General features: G+C 34.1%; 3 protein-coding genes across 3 annotated transcripts in view; 1 reads left to right on the plus strand and 2 right to left on the minus strand.

Moving 5' to 3' along the window:
- Positions 1-18,132, plus strand: part of LOC128991335 (neurobeachin-like protein 1) — a 423,043-nt gene that overhangs the window by 196,559 nt on the left and 208,352 nt on the right. The window lies entirely within an intron of this gene.
- LOC128991366 (cuticle protein 7-like) lies at positions 626-2,984 on the minus strand. The gene is made up of 2 exons (XM_054414174.1): positions 2,965-2,984; positions 626-1,170 (listed from the first exon to the last, which is right to left on the minus strand). The coding sequence occupies exons 1-2, from the start codon at positions 2,974-2,976 to the stop codon at positions 739-741; spliced, it is 444 nt and encodes a 147-aa protein (XP_054270149.1). The 5' UTR covers positions 2,977-2,984; the 3' UTR covers positions 626-738.
- On the minus strand, positions 7,980-9,920 carry LOC128991372 (cuticle protein 8-like). The gene is made up of 2 exons (XM_054414180.1): positions 9,863-9,920; positions 7,980-8,483 (listed from the first exon to the last, which is right to left on the minus strand). Exons 1-2 carry the CDS (start codon positions 9,872-9,874, stop codon positions 8,118-8,120), a joined length of 378 nt encoding a protein of 125 aa, XP_054270155.1. The 5' UTR covers positions 9,875-9,920; the 3' UTR covers positions 7,980-8,117.

The raw sequence follows: 18,132 nt of genomic DNA on the forward strand, positions 1-18,132 counted from the left end.
GCAAGTACATGACTCTTGTTCAAATTATGAGGATGGTAGCAAATTCACTTGTGATTACTGTTAAAAAGAACTATTTTTCACTAAGAACGTGCAAAACTTAAGTTGTTTTGTACCATTTAAGCATATGGGTGTTTGTACGAATAAAATCTCTTTCACTATATCTTGCGTGCTTCTTTAAGCTATTTGCGTACTTTTGCCACATTACGTGCGAACTCTTGCCCCATCCACGGGCAAGAGTTTGTAAATGTAACTTTTCGTAACATTATTATTTTTCAAATGATATATTAATGATAATTGTAAAAATAAAATGTAGTTTGGTTATCAACTAACATACGATTGTTTACTATTAGTTTAGTTTCAATTGTTAATCATTTGACCTATTTGTTGGCGGGTTTAACTTAAAGTGCGCACTCTTGTCCCAAGCTCCTACAACTTTGACTTTGACACTGGTGACTTAACCTATTGTATTGCAAATAAGATAAGATCTGAATCGAAATATAAGGTGAAATGATGCTCTTTGGTGGCTATCTTACCAACTCAACCAAACCCAGGAGATTGTGAATAACTGATTCGCTGCATGTGTGTTTATGTTTTTCCATGGTTAGAGAAACGTAAAAAAACACCGTTTACAAAATATATTACAATTTATTCACTAATAACAAATATAAAATGAATGCATGAGCAAATTTTGCTCTCAGGTAGCGAGTGAGGGGTGAGAAGTGATGAAGGTCAAACAGTCTAGTAGTACTTAGGTTTGTACTCGTACTTTGGTTTGTACTCGTACTTTGGTTTGTACTCGTACTTTGGTTTGTACTCGTACTTGGGAGCCTCGTATTTGGGCGCCGCGTAGTGTGTGGGATGGACGTTGTGTTCCCGGTGGACGACAGCGTTGAAACCGTTCTTGTGGTCGGCTGTGTACTCCACTACCCTCTTGGTACCGTCAGGCTCGACCAGGCTGTAGGACCCGTGGACGACGTCTCCGTCGCGCTCCTCCTTCTGGCTGTGGATGTCGTAGGTGTGGGGGTCGTGGACGCCGTACTCGAAGGAGTACTTGGGATGAGGATCGTATGGCTCTTCTTTGTACTCGTACTTGTGCTCGTAGCCTCCGTGGCCGCCGTACTGGGCTAGCGCACAGGTCGCGGCGACCAGCACGAAAACGAGAGTTATCATCTGGAATGGACATTTGAGTTAGTTAAGTTGTAACTGTAGACTATTTAAGGGCATACAATATTTCATGTTGTTGGCTAAACCATGAACAAATCATGTTTTATCATAAAACCTTTCTATACATGGATAGTGAGAAGATTTAAAGATATTGAAAGTATAAGATATAAAATTGGGCTTGGTTTTTTACTGTCTCCACCTGTACCATAGTATATGGAGAAAGTATTGTTTAATAGTGCGTTAGCTCGAAATACACTGTAATCACAATTCACAAACTGCACTGGCTTCATCTAAAAAAATCTCACCAGGGTAAATATCTTAGCTGTCGATTAAACGATTTTGCAATCAAAACACTGCTTCATAAATTGTCTTTACTGTGTATTGCACTTTTTAAATGGCCGCTACTTTTAACTGGTACGATGTGAAAAACTGACATTTTGTTTGCAGATATGTCCTGCAAAAAAAATCCATTTCGGACCAATTTTTATATGTTGTTTTCCTGACCCAAGTAATAAAAAATAAACGTCATGTTTTCAGGAAGTTAGTATTCACAACCAATAAAGTTAGTCTTGGTTACTTTCTTGAATAGGATATTATTAGTAGACCTATTTCTTACAAAACATTGTGTATTATGTTACTTCATATCTGCTGTGTGAATATGTTCTTTTCATCATGATTAGAAACATTCATTCTGTCTTTTCATCTAGCTAAATCACGTTACACCATAAACTCAAGTTAAAAAATGTATATATGTAATAATTATAAAAATACAAGCTGCATGCAATTTATAATTTATCATTATTTAAAGGCTACCGTTTTAATTGCCCCAAAATATTAGTACGTCTTTTATAATATTGCTAAAACACAGTCTTCAATCCAGATTTTAGATGTAGTAAACCTCACGCTTGACAATTTACATCATTGGCTATAAAATATATGTTGGCCACCATAATGTAATATTTAATTACAATGCTCCCAACATTTATGGCCCATGTTAGGAGGCATGTTCTTAAATGTTTGTGATGTTTCATTTAAAGAGGAAGTAGCCTATAAGTAAAATTAATATTTTGGATACCACTATGTCTTTACAAATTATTTTATATCACCAAGTATTGCTACGGAAAACCTTGAAAAACAATTAAAAACTTAATTAAGACTTTTAGACATTCTCTTAGTTGGCATATTATAATTATTACTTTTAATGGCATTTTTATGACTGGATTTAACGGAACCAGTCCATTTAAATTATAGAACAAGCTATAAAGTCATAAAGTATATTTTTAAATAACCTTTTATAAGTTTATCTAATGTTTTCTGTGCACCGTTTGTGTATAAGCAATTACAAAGACACAACTTTCAGTATGATGTGGTTATATTTTAATTTAATTTCTAGTTTCTTAAATACTTTACGGTTGTTATGTGTAGTAAATTACAGTCACGTATAAATATGTACAATTAACCGCAAATCAATTTACCCTATTATCAAAGAACTTAGAATTTGTACAAGATTACTGAAAACAAAACCTTGATAAAACTCTTGTCCTATTTTTGAAATCAAATTTATATAGTTTCGTTTTATTATCTGGTGAGTACTTACGCCTTACGTTGTTACTAAAACTAAAATACACACATACAAATTACTACTGCAAATTTATGGAAACTCTCAAAACCGAACAGCCCTCGAAGGTTTTCACCTAAAACTATATCACATAACATATAATATTCAAACTATTGCTACCACCGCACTGACAACACTTCCCCAGCACAATACACAGCGAGACACAAGCTCAGCACACTAACCTGACGAGCCATACTGTGGTCTTGTAATAAATGATAGTAAGGATCTATCTACTCGCACTATTTATACTTTTACTCTTTCTGCCACTTACCCGTGTCAGGCGACCCTTTCACTCGCGTGTCTTTGAGAGTTTTTCGTCAGTTGTGTCACCAGAGTGGCCTGAATGACGGTCGTTACTGTGAAGAGGCCTTGTTGCTGATGGAGTACCCCAAGGTTAATGTTTGGGGCCGTAGCTATTCAATTAGATTCCTTCGCGAATGCATTATTGTTTTTGAGTTCTAACGATTACATTTTATATTTTTTTTATTTTATTTTACTGTTTGGGTATTCTTTGTGTGTTATGTACTTGTGTATTTTACAAACGAACGAACACTATGATGAATGATCTTATTAACTTTGACCAATGAAAATATATTAAGTCAAACTTGTATAGCTTTGGAAATAGATTACTTTTTTCTACTAATTTGTTAATTACTATGTAATAGCGATAAAACTTTTTTATATTTTTTAGTTACACTCTATTTATTTAACAAACTGCTATACAGTAGGTACGAGTACCCAACTATTATTGGGTAGCATTACACTATATAAAAATACACTTTTGATTAGAAATTCATGACAGTCCATTTGAAGGGTTCGACATTACAAAAGCACAGCTTAACCGTGAATAAATAAATAGCATTGACTCATCTCTACAGACACACTCATACAAGGATAATACCATTGACTGACAGACGATCACTATATCTCACAAAATATATAATCTATAACTATCAAATTTGGCATAGGGGCCCTGTATGGTGTAGAGGTGCAATGAGACGGGGTTTTAGAGGGGGGAAAGCTATTTCCAGTGAAATTTGACTATGTAAGCCATATACGTGACGTAATTACTCGTACTTAAACCTCTTTCACCCACCCAGCAAGCGCTGTCTGTCAGTAACTAGTTGCTACTCAGAAGCTGGTACATTCTCAGTGTGCCAAGAAGACACCAAGAGTAAGCCAAGGTAAAAGTCACTGTCATGGGCGACTCCACCCAGTCTGGTTCACGTTTATTGTTCAAGTACAAGGACTTTAATACTCAACAGGTTATACAACTTATATTGCACGGTAAAGGATAAAACTTTGTAAGACTTCCGATCACTCTAATGAAATCGTGTTTTTCATGATCGAAGTCATGTTTACGCTCGGCTCAGTTCGTTTAAGGTTTTGAAATGTCACATTGTGATAAAGTTTTAAATGTGTATTCATAAAAAATTTTAACTATTTTCCATCACAAATTTTACTTTCTTAAGAAATCTTTATTGTTTTTTCCATACAATAAACAAACACAAAAATACATTTACACAAGAAAAAAAAATTACCACCTTAGGTTTAAAACCTATGTCAGTGTATTTATACACTTTATTAAGTTCTAAAATATCGAAGAGGCGGTTTTGTCCGGCCACTTCACTTGGTTATAATATACAGTGAGTGTGAGTTTTACACAGAGGTCTTCTTCAGCACAGAGTAAAAAACGATACACTTACGAACAAAAATGATACAAAAGGATAAAAGCATTTATATTACTTATTATCTATATTAGTCACTTATATACTAAAACATACTAAAATCCATAAAAGTACATTTCAGCATTTTCCACACTTAATAAATAAGGCCACAGCTCCTAGAAAATCTGCTTCTGAGATGGTTTTGAGATTGAATGGTAGAGCAACAAACATTTTAGGTGCAATGTGTACATAACATTTCTTGAAAGCTGTTAAATTTGGTTTTGGAACTATTGCGTTATACTTTTTTTCTTAATACTATTCTCCTTTCAGACATAGTTTCAACCTTATCTCCACTTATTTTATAAATATTCGCAAAACGTTATACATATATAGATTTCTCAAAGGCAAAATTTCTAACTTTTTAAATAGTGGTTTATCCAGTCTATCCGATGTATTGTGGAACCATTGAGATTTACGTATTGAATTTTAAATAGTTTATTCAGACATGAAGCAATATAGATTGTCAAGGTTAAAAAAATAGAATTATGAGTTAACTACTAATTTAATCACCTCTAATGTTTGATGTTAAGTGATTTCCGAGTTTAATTGTCAGACAATCGTTATATTTAATCTTTATTCATTGTTTTGCATTTAAATTACAGCAGTTACGTCTTAGAAGTGTATCTACACGTTTCTTCCGGTAAAATCCGACAAATTGCATCATAAACCATTTCTGTCGAATATCACGTAGTGCAGAAAAAAACAACTTATCGTCGCATACTCCATTACCACAGATTTATTATTTTATAACCCAACGTGAGCCAAGTGGCGGTCTAACAAGAAATCTGCAATTTTTTTTACGAGATTAGATCTCTGGTGGCCTGTTGGAATCATCTCTACCCCTCTACCTCCTTCACAATACGCTAAATTTTAAAGATAGTTAATCAAATAAACCCCTCTTTAGCACAGCTTAATGAAACCAACGATATCCATAAGCAATTGCGTAGTCAACTGCAACAAATAGTGCATTCTTCATTAGCAAACTGTGACAACACAAATGTAGGAAATAGCAAATGCCACCACAACTGTGCAACATATTTTCTCTAATATGGAACACCATTACAATTACTCGTGTTCCCCATTGAAAGCTGTCGCGACTTAAATGGTGATACAGCAATAAAGTTCCAACATGTAGAGCAGTCACGCATGGTTGCGGGATTTTATCCCCGATTTGTGAAACTTATTTGTTCAAACCTCCATGTTTTCCTTTGAAATTTTCTAAACCTTCAGACACCTTAACTGAGTACCTAACTTATAACATAAAAAGATCAGACTGTCTATATCGAGCCAGTTTACATAAACTATCCTAGTGAACAAATATGCATCACAACATCACTTCGATAATGCAGCGACATACCTTGTGTACATATTTCTTAAGCTGAATATGGATGCGATATGTGTGAAAGATGGAGTGAAATGGCCCGTGTAGCCTTAAGGATGACTAATATTAGCTGTACCTTTACCAGAAATAAAAACCCTCTTTTCAATTTTTTTTGTATCAGTTTTTTATACTGGATGAAAGATAGTATTTGCTGACTTGTGTGGTTTGTTGAGGAGACATTGCAACATCATTACTCGTTCCAACTATCATAATTATTGTCCAGCTGTGCTGTGAGTGTAACAGGTCAGAACAGGTTTAGCTGGTCACACGCGATAGTTGGCACCATTGAATTGCCCTCGCCATGTAAGTGTTGTTATGTTGGCCACAGTGAACTGTCTACAAACTTCTTCTTTGGTTCTTATGAATTAAGAAAATCTATATATAAAAAATCCAATGTATGTATGTTTGTATTTACCTAATTATCTCCCTCTTGTTGACGACCCTTTGAATCTTGAATATTATTTTGTTTTCGTTGGATTGCTCTTGTAGCACAGGTTATTTTTGTGACTGGAAATGTAGTTCTTAGAGGTTAGAAAGAAGAAAATGTCTCAAGCTCAGAACTATAAAGACAAATCTTTGTTAAAAATTAACTTTTTGGTTGTGTTGAGCTTACGTTTGTTATTCAAGAAATTATTGCCGACATTTTCCAGCATGGTAAAACCTAACTGATTGAAACTAGGGGGGGGGGATACATTTGTTTTTCTAATTTTGATGAAAAATGCCCTGCAAATATTTGTTAAATTACATAAAACGAAGAATATTTTTAGTTTAATTTCATATTCAAATAAAGGTGTCGTTCTAGTGCAACTAAAAACTAAACTAATGCTATTCTAATGGGTACTAATTAGACGAAATAACTGCCACTTCTACCTATTAATGTCTTTGGACTTGGCGTTTATTTACCAATGTATTAAATTCATTATTATTAGTTTAGAGATACCTTTGAATTACTTCCATTTGTAGAGGCTGCACAATTAATATATATTTAACATTTTCCTCTTAAAGAAAGGCTGTGCTGTAACAGTACTAATTGCTACTACGCCCTAGTCAATTGATAATAGACGTGATAACTGTCCATGAGCTTGACATTCTTGGCAAGGTCGTGGTCGAGGCAAGATTGTCATGACGCCCCAGACAGCAAGATTCCCAACATAAACACCAGGTCGCCGCCCTTGTAGTTAAGGTGAATGCTCTGGGAGGGTGTGGTCGTCGAGCATCCTCGCAGTATTGGACGTCCACGACCTTGACGACCTTGGCCAAGGTCATGGTCGAGGCAGTCAAGTCTGTTCGTGCATGGGCGGGGCTCATCCTCCGACGTTACCGCATACCACGACTACCGGTGTTTATTTATAAACCAGTATGAGTTTTATGTAGCAACATACACTGTTTTGTAAATTGTTGAGTCTAATTGTGTTCAAAATCATTTTCGATGGTTATAATTCGGATTGTTTGAAAATATTTCTGTTTGTCTTGTTGTTTGAGGAATGCCAACCTAATTACCACTGCAAATCTATTGAGTTTTGTTTTCATGAATGGTACATAAATTGGGTGAAACAATAGTTATGTAATAAGTTAGTCTGTAAATTAACTTATTTACTAAACTTGCTCAAATGTTTTCCTAGATGACGGACTTCTGTTATTTTACTAACAACCCTTACACTGTAATAAAACTATGACATACTGTAAATAATGAGTTCAATGGTCATTCATGATTAAATCAAAGATCCTTAATCGTTTTCATCAATTTTAGTTGAGTTTGATTAGGGACTGTAGTAATTATCTTTAAATTGTTGGTTGGATTAAAAATGTCTTTAAGATAAGTGATAATACAATTATAATTAAAATCCCTCTTTTGAGCTCACATTATGACAATCGGTTACAGAATTCATGTGCATTTTTATCTTGCTTTCCCTGTATTATAATTACTTAAAAGTACATTATGGATAATAGTTCAATTTGTCAATTGTTTGATTATTTATGTAACAAATTTGATCTTGGATTTAAATCAAGCTCAAATTTAAAAGGTATGATTCAATGTGGTAGGATTTGGGAAAATATTTAAGTGACATCAAGCTCTATAACTTACGATTTATTTAGCACAGTAACTTAAAACAGCAACTGTAAAATTTGTTAACAATCAAGATACAACCCAGAGGCTGATTATAAAGCCTTAAATGCCATGGTGAAAACATTATGTGTAGGATGGAGATGATGCTTGATCATATTTTTAGTAGTGATGGTATGAAGGTTTGTATTCATACTTGGGCTTGGCGTAATGTTGAGGATGGACGTTGTGTTCCCGGTGGACGACGGCGTTAAAGCCAGTGTGGTGGTCAGCTGTGTAGTGGACGACGCGCTTTGAACCGTCCGCCTCCACCAGCTCGTAGCTGCCGTGCACCACATCCCCGTCGCGCTCCTCCTTGTGGCTTTTGATGTCGCCGGTGTGGCTGTCGTGGACGCCGTACTCGAACTTGTACTTGGGGTGTGCGTAGTAGTCCTCAACGTAGTGAGCTTTAGGTTCGTAATGGTTGCTGTACTGCGGTGTGGCGCTGGCACACACGAACAGGGCTGCCAACATCGAGAGAAATACCATCTGTAACAAATAAAATAAAATAAATAAATACAAATACGGATCTCTCAAAAATAACAAAATAGCTCTGTCCAATTTCAAAAATAGTATACTTTCATAATATAAGTAAAGTGTAATCAATGTAGTTGAATACAGTTAATCGGTAATTTCTTAATATTTTACAATTAAGGAGTTCTACTAGAATCTGAAGCTAACAGCTTGTTTTTTTTTTTTAGATTTATTATACGACGGAATTCGTCTGAATGAAATGTTAAATTTCTCATTGATTGCTATTTAAATTTTAACCTCGACTGAAGAGTTCTGGTATTCACTTACTTGAAATGTATTAACCCTTTTAAATTTATCTGCGTTGACATTTTCAATACAAAATTTTTACTATTGAAATTTAATTTTGACAGACGATTAAAAATATTGTTATGCATTTTACCCTTTAAAAAACTGTGTAAGTCTTCTTCTATTAAGGTGTTAATTCTTGGCCTTTTAACAGGACATTAGTACACTACCGAAAAAATGATTATCCTTTTGTAGTTTTTCAACTTTAGAATATAATTTACGATATTAGTTGTTTACTTTTATGTCCAAAACTTGTTTTTTTGTGTCAATATATTTTGCATTATAACTTATCCGATAAACATTTATGCAGAAGAATTATCATTATAAATTATATGTTTGTAACCTACTATGAACACAACTCATCATTATCAATAGTAACCAGTATGATACATAATGCTAAGTACTTTTCAATAATAATTTTACCTTTAAATAGTATTTTCACATAAATCGTGACTGGCTATATGTGTACACAACTAATAATAGAATAGTATTTGCTTGACAATACAGCGTAGGGGGTAAGTTTGCAAGCTTTCTAACCAAGTTCACATTTATTAGGCTCATTTATATTAATGTTACAAAGATCTATATCACACAAAACATGATGTTGTTTTTGTAATTCGCCATGCGTGACGTACTGTTGTTGTGGTCATTGAATTGATATGGTATACCCAACATCGTACTATCCTGATAATTATATCAATTCGTTAATACCAATGCAAAAATGTGGTTCGGATTCCACTATAAACTGTAGGTCCCCTAGTTGCCATTAGCTGTATGGGCTATTAATTAACAGCTGTGTCTAAGGAATATGTTGGCCTTAGTCACTAACAAGACTACAAGATCACGCCACTCATCCCACACACATCATTCACTCATATTTGGGTCAAAATACGGACATAGTGGTGTCCTCATCTTAAATAATTGATTGATTGATTAATTGATTGATTCTACACAAACATACTCGAAACAGTTATACCACACAATACTCTAACTTATCACAAGAATCACAAATCGATCACTGATCACCAGCGTTTACTACACACACCCACCTTAGCCACCATGATCCTTCACTGTCCACTGTATTCCACACTCTGTTCAACAACGCTGGCACTACAACACCACATAACTTCCTACTATATTTATACTCTGCTTCCCTAATTAAAAAGTATTCGGTGACTTTCACCTGTCTAAGCCTTTATTGAACTGTCGTAATCCTCAACACGTACAGCAGCATTACGTGTTGTGTTGACAGCTTTTTGTCGCCACTCAAAGGTTACTTGATCCTTGAAAACGGGAGAGAAATGCTCTTTTCTTGCTTTTTAAGTAGAAATGTCATTGGACACTGCAAAATGAATGTAATGTTTTTATTCGGTTGGGAGCTCAAAGGAAATAACTTCAAATATCATTATAGACAAACAAAGTTTCATCTTCTTTATTTTATTTCATATTTTAAACGGAATTTGATTTCGCTAGAGATATGTGTACTGTATAGTTCAATAATTATAAGATATATAGTGATAAATATCAGAAAACTTTGAAACGTTGAAACGTTTGAAGAGTTAAGGAGCGAACTTTTTATTCTTTGCTCGTTCCAGATGTGAATCTTGTTTTAGGAGGTCGAAAAGTTCTTTGTATAGAACAATGGTGAGGAATGGGGGTTTTTATTTTAAAGGGTCCTCTTCAAAAATAATTTACTACACTGTCTTACTAGAGCTTGTCTACTACAATTTTGGGAATTTAGCAGTAGCTGAAACTCATCATATGTATAAAATATAAAAATTTTAAATCACAGTATATTTTTACTCTAACAATATTTTATGAAAAGGAAAATTAAACTAAATAATTAGTTGAGGTGTAAAGTACAATTACATGCATACTGGAGATACAGTTATTCCACTTAACCGGTTAGTATTTTTTAGTAAATCGAATCATAGGGTATAACAAGAGGAAACTAATGGTGCACACGTATAAAGTATTCCAGAGCTTATATTTTCATTTCAAATAACTAATGTGGATGTGACACATAGGAAGGGCATCAAGTATTGATTGGGCCTCTGATACCATTGTGGTGCATGTTGTGAGTTCAAGTGTTGTTATTTGATTTTCATTGTAAACAGATTGATTGATATTGGCAATTATTCTCGTATTTATCGTACAATAATACTGTCAACAACTTTAAAAATTGGTTGTAAACTAGGTTTCTCGTTCTTGTGAGGTTTGTGCTAATTTTGTGGGAGCAGATCTCGCAATCGCACCTCTACTCGTACTCCTGAATACAAGTTTATGAAGAGCTTACTTTGATGAAGAGCTTACTTTTGATGTGGCATACATCTTGTAAACTCTATCTCGTCGCTCTGCATGACCGTTGTCAGTATTTTACCATGTCGCAGTTTTTTAAAACTAAATAATTTGCTCTGTTGGTGATTCCAAGGTTCAGGTGGTTAAAGGTTATCGGGCATTTATTGTTTTTTTTTCTGGCCCACGCTTGATTTAATGGGTTAAACGTAACATATTTCGTAACAACAAAGCAAACGTACCGCACACAAACGAAAACATCTTTTATTAAATTTGTCTCTATGCGTTTTTTTTAAAAAGCCACAAATCATGGTTAAATATAAAATAACTCATCAGAGAAGTAATAACTTATCATCGTGTTATTGTTGTAAATTCACACATCTCTTAACCTAATTCTAAAGAACTACAAACCAATCCGTTCGAATTTACAACTATTACAACGATGACAAATTATTACTCTCTCTAAAAAATTATTTTATTTTTAACCATGATTTGTTGCTTATACAAAATATGCACAGAGACAAATAAAAAAAAATGTTTTTGTTTGTGAGCGGTCCGTTTGCTTTATTGTTTCGAAATATGGGGCGACGTTTAACCCATTAACTCAAGCGTTATCTGTTCTTCGGCTCAAGTGATGGGCTGTCATTGCACCATGCAATGTGTGAGCTCCAGTGAGATAAGATATCCGCAGCGTCGATGCAGTGTTATCGGGCTGTGCGCATGCGCCGTGCTTTCCTGGTTCTACTTATGTAAGCGTGCGCAGCTGCCTGCGTGTTGCCTTCCCCTATATGGTTTATTGGTGCGTTGTACACCGTAGGGACCGATGTATGGATACGGTCTATAAACCGTTTGAGATTGCAACCACGCAACGCATATGTAACTGTTGTGAGAGTGAAGCAATTATTTTAAATGTGCGTCATATTTATTTTTGGTCAATACAAGAGGGAAACAGATTTTGTTACTATTGGTGTTTTTGGGATAATTTGTATCAAAAGATATATAGAAACACTAGATTTAACTGTTATTAAATTGAGATAATTTCATTCTCAAAATCCAAACCTGTTGAATCCAACCAAAATGTAATCTTGTGTGCTCCAGTATGTAAAATATTACTTAAAAACAACAAACATTAAAACACCTATCCATCTATTTATACTATCATAAAATTTAGGTGGTGTCTGTCTGTCTGGGCAGCTGTCACGACTAAAATACTAAACCGATAAAGCCAAAATTAAGCACAAAGATGGTCCACATATCTAGGAATGTCATAGGCCTATTCACTTCACTGAGTTCCTCTCAGACTACGCCCCTTGGATGTTGAAAGTTTTGAGGTGAGGTTTTCAAAGGTACATATTAATTGGTCTCCATGAAAGCATGAGAAAATTCACAGCGTTTACCTTTGCTTTGACATTTCAATGTAAACAAGCATAACTGCCAAATTGCTTATTTTACCATTTATTTCAGACAGCTAGAAAATAAATGTAATATTTTACACAACTACGTGGCAGGTTTATTTATTCTAAAACTATGTAATTGATTATGGAAAAAAATATTTTATAACCATTGCTGTATTAACCCAGGCTCTGCTTTCGACTTATTATAGTGTCAATGCTATAAAAATAGTATTATTGACATATTTTCATGTAAATAGTAGGACAATATTATTATGAAGGTTCTTTTTGTATAAATTTAGTGGTTTTTTGTTTATACATTTAAACTATTGAACAAGTGTTTGGATTAGGCGATAGAGTACATCTTCCCGTTGCGAAGAACGGGTACATCAGCTTGTACTATTAAAAATGAGGTGGCATCTGTCTGGACGGCTGTCACGACTAAAATACTAAACAGATACAGCCAAAATTAAATACAAAGATGGTCCACATATCTAGGAATAACATAAGTCTATTCACTTCCCTGAGTTCCTCTCGGACTACGCCCCTTGGATGTCCAAAGTTTTGAGGTGAGGTTTTCAAAAGTAAATATTAATTGAAGCATGAGAAAATTCACAATATTGCGTTGACATTTCAATGTAAACAATCAGAACTGTTAAATTGCTTATTTCACAATTTATTTCAGACAGCTTATCAAAAGAAATTAAATATAATATTTTACACGACTACGTGGCAGGTTTATTTATTCTAAAACTATGTAATTAAATATGGAAAAAAGATTCTATAACCGTTGCTGTATCAACCCAGGCTCTGCTTTCGACTCATTAAAATGTTAATGTTATGAAAATACTGTTAGGTATTGATATATTTTTTTATAAATTCAAACTACTATCTTCCTCAGGGAAGATAGTAAAACACAGGTTCCTCTCAGACTACGCCCCTTGGATGTCGAAAGTTTTGAGGTGAGGTTTTCAAAATTAAATATTAATTGGTCTCCATGGAAGCATGAGAAAATTCACAGCGTTTACCTTTGCTTTGACATTTCAATGTAAACAAGCAGAACTGCCAAATTGCCTATTTCAAAATTTTAGACATACGATGCAAAGAAACAAAATATATTGTATACAACAATGTGGTATTAATATTTAATCTAAAATTTTATGATAGATTATTTATTCTAAATCTAATTCAATGTTTATGAAACTGATTTTTCTTCCCGTTGCGAAGAACGGGTACAACAGCTAGTCTAATATAAATTTAAAGTATACATTTTTCGTATAACTCTGAATAAATCTTACGGGAAAAACTTTACCCCCTACAATTAATGAAAAATGTATGCTTCAACTTTATATTGAATGTGTTAATGTCCTACATAATATAGTTTTTAATACAAGCAATCTGTATGTTCCCGTCAGTTTAATGCATGTCTTTCCTTACTGAATTTGTTTTTCTTGTTGTTCCTAAAAACTTACTTACTTACTTACTGCTGGGGCGCTACAAATCGCAGTCGATTCTTCGCCTCGTAGATCAGCCTCTTCCACGCTTCTCTGTCCTCTGCCATCTCCACTGTCCCTCCACACTGACTCACATCTCTCTGAACTTGGTCATACCATCTCATTTTTGGTCTACCCAGTGGACGCTTTCCAGTTGGTACAGCAGAACATACTTCCTTCAGTCTTGTTCCTTCTTCCCTTCGCAATACATGACCTAGCCAACCTAATCTTTTTGCCTTTATCAAAGCTATTATATCAGGGTCCTGGTATAACGCTCGTAGCTCTCTGTTTTTTCTAATCCGCCATTCTCCTTCTTCGTTTACTGGGCCGAATATTTTTCTTAGGACCTTGTTTTCAAAAACAATCAAGCGTCCTTCATTTCTCTTGGATAGGACCCAGGTCTCGCTTCCATACAATAATACTGGTTGAATAATGGTTTTATATATTCTTATTTTTGTATCAGATGATAGGAGTTTTGATGACAGGAGCTTCATACATGCACCTAAACATTTATTGGCATTTGCTAACTTACCTAATATTTCTGTATCTTCTATGTTAAAGCTATTTATAGTAACTCCTAAGTATTTAAAGCTTTCTACTGGTTCAATTAAATAGTTGGCTATATTGAAATTGGTGCCTCTATTGATGGGATGTCGTCCAAACTTTATTATTTTGGTTTTTTCCTCATTTAGTTCCAAACCCACTTTTTTACATTCTTGAATAAACTTGTCGGCTAGAAAACAAATCCTAAAAACTTGCATAGGAAAAATTATAAATTGGAAATTAAATGTATACCTATTACTGCGTCTCTTGTGGATAACAATAGCTATGCCTTAAAACAATATCCTACACTAAATATTCCTCGCTTTGTAAAAGAATGAGCCAAAATTAAGGATAGTATATTCATTGTACACTCTTTAATATTCCCTACGTACAAGGCTCTAACGCACCTTACTGAGCGGTCGCCTTGATTATTGTAAACGCGTGATGCAAGTGGTCCACGATCTTTGTGTGTGGAAGAAATTCCTTTTCCACGAAGCGAGCTGTACCTTTGAATTTAATGGCGTTTGTCCACTTAAGACATCATGCTACATTTTATCTACATGTAGATCTTTACTTAAACACTTACTACTTATTATCCTAAGAATAACATTTTGTCAAAACAAATAACAAACTAAATGACTACATACATTACTACTGTAAACCTTTTATTTATGGGGGTTTCAAATTTGTCGGATAACAGTTACCTAAATATTATAAAGTCGTAAGTGATTATGTAATATTTAATCAATTAAATAATACCCATTGTTAAAGGAAACGAGATCATGGTGAGGTGGATTGCCACATTATGATTAAGCTATAGCTTATGTAACAAATGTCAATATATGAGTAAAGCCATTACAGAATTTATCCGGAGGTTCTTTATCTTTATCAATTAAAACAGGAACCCCACCTAGGTGCATACTTTTAACCCAAAAGTAAGTGATTAATTAGTGTAGAATGTAGTATGATCTGTGTGGATTTTTACTGACTAAGATCAGCAATTTCACCAGCCAAGATCATCGTAAAGCCCAATGGTCAGGATCCAGCTTCGAACTATAAAAAGCTATTTTACTCAAGATCGATCCAGCAACCTTTTGATTTCCAGGCGAGCATTATAACCACTCAGCTACCCAGCCGGGGTCGTTTAGTAAACGCTCATTTATCAATGGTAACTGGGCCCAATTCTGGACAGTAGAGGATAGGACCGGCACCTTCTGATACTGGGCGAGCTCTATATCCACTAAAGCTGTCCATCTATACCCAAGATGTATAAGTACGGTACTTTCCTGTTAAAGGGAACATTCATTATTATCGATGATTTATTTTCGATATATCGTTATTTTTGTTTTACTTCACGATTGGTATTCCTTCTGTTTTAATATCTTCAAACGCATTTAAATTACAAATTAAGAACTAACCTTGTCTAGGCAAAAATAATAGCCTATATATTGGATTAGGACATGAAACTATTCTAAACTAACCTAACATAACTAACCAAACTTGCTGTATAGGCTAAGTTACCGTTTCAAAATTCCATTTGATAACAGAAGAGAAAAGGCATACGGGGAATAGGCTATCAAACTGATTTTTGAAATGTTACAGCAAGTTTGGTTGGTTAGGTTAGTTTAGAACAGTTTCATTTCAATATAGGCTAATATTTTTTTTTAATTGTTTGTTGATACTGAACAATATTTATTTACTGTATACTATATCGTACTTGTCAGCTGATATGTTTCAATTTGTTACTATCAATATATCGGATGGAAAACAAAACTATCGATATATCGAAGATTATGATCATCGGTAATAATGAATGTTCCCTTTAACAGGAAAGTACCAAAAGTACTCCATACATCTTGATCTATACCCACACTATTCTATTCAGTGCTACTGTAAAGTAAAGCTATAGGCGCAGTATGGCTAGTTACTGACAGTTTACTAGGTCAAGTACGTACCATTGTTCACCTATCTACACCCCACGCCGCTCCCTGCTTGTTAGTATGACGTATGTGTGGCCTTGTGGTCCGCACCCCGGTGATTGGGACCCAGATATACCAGCCTTGGATTGTCTATCTGCTGTTTGTACAATCTTGATCTGTGGTTTTAGGAATAGTGTCTTTGAATTAGAGAGATGTTTAATGAGGACAGCCTTGCTTTGCTGTATTCATACGAAAAATGTGACTATTTTTGTTGCGTATCAATTTTGTTTAAATTATTTTAAAAGAATAAGCGTAAATTGTGAAGTTTTAGATTTATATCTTATTAGCATTTTAATCAAGTTTTGGCCTTTGTTGAGTTCCTATAACAATGAACTATTTGTGTTATGTTAGTGAATTTTATATTAAGATTTGTAAGTTCTTATGTATTAAAATCATCAATTGTTCTTATTACTTCGATTGAATAAGCTATTTTTGTTATTATATTTAATATATTCAATACAAGTAGCTAAGGTATTAATTTACTTGTGCTTCACTATATCATTAGCTTTTATGTTATCATATGACGATATTACAAACTAACAATATTTCTTGTTACTTTTTCCTCGAACGTAGAAAATAGTAATGCAAAATGTAAAGAACGGCATAATTTTTGCATTTAGTAAAACCCAATCCATTAGTTTGGAATGTATATAAATGTAATGTATTTTATAATACACTGTTGGTCTGCTCAACTGTAGCAACGTTTAAAATAAGCCAACACTTCCTGAATAAATCTATGACTTAGGGTTAAGGTAAACAGTGGGGTTTATATATTTGGAGGTGATTAACCATGAGAATAACTGACCGTATCATCCTTAGCTCATTCCAGTTCTTGAATTAGAAAGAGGCTTAAGCTTTCATGTGTCTTATGTAATTATACAATTGAAATTTGTAATTGGCGCTACAGATACACAAACACTGTCGATCACTTTCATTTGTTATGATCATATTAAGTTAATACAAAAGTACTTAAACAATAAAATTTAATTGCTCAAGTTTCGTATGTTTGTATTAGGAATATAAATATAGCTTAACGCAATGTAAATACCGTATATAAAACTTCTCTTACTAATCCAAAATATTCTAACTTTTTTACATTACCAACATGTGTATTCGCGGTCTTAAGTAAGGTATATCGCACCAGATAAGTCACAACTGTACGCTGAGCCAACGCCTTCTAGAATATAACGCAACATGGATGCAGTACCTAGATTGCCTAGCTGCGCCTGAACTGCATGTACTGGTGTTACAGGCATTATTTGCCAAGGTCTTAGTCGATTACAATACTGTAATTTAATTAAATAGTCAATTTAATACGTTGGGGTTTTTACTCATTTTCTCATTGTAAATTCCCTTGCTGATAACAAATAATTATTGAAGGCTAAATAATTGTTCTTTAAATATTGGACTTAATAAATATTGGAGCATTAACACACAAAAAAACGCAAATAATATCATTTCATACCTTAAACAACGATGGTATTTTGTGATGATTAAGTAACCGCGATGATGAGCCAAAGAACCCCCAGTGTATCATTCCTTGTAACGTAACTTTACCATTTTAATCAAATTATTTCATGATTTTGATTATATACACAATTTTGCAACTCACTACATG

This window comes from Macrosteles quadrilineatus, unplaced genomic scaffold (assembly GCF_028750875.1).
Source record: "Macrosteles quadrilineatus isolate MER2022 unplaced genomic scaffold, UCM_ALF_1.0 Scaffold_4__1_contigs__length_99947679, whole genome shotgun sequence".
Lineage (NCBI taxonomy): Eukaryota > Metazoa > Arthropoda > Insecta > Hemiptera > Cicadellidae > Macrosteles > Macrosteles quadrilineatus.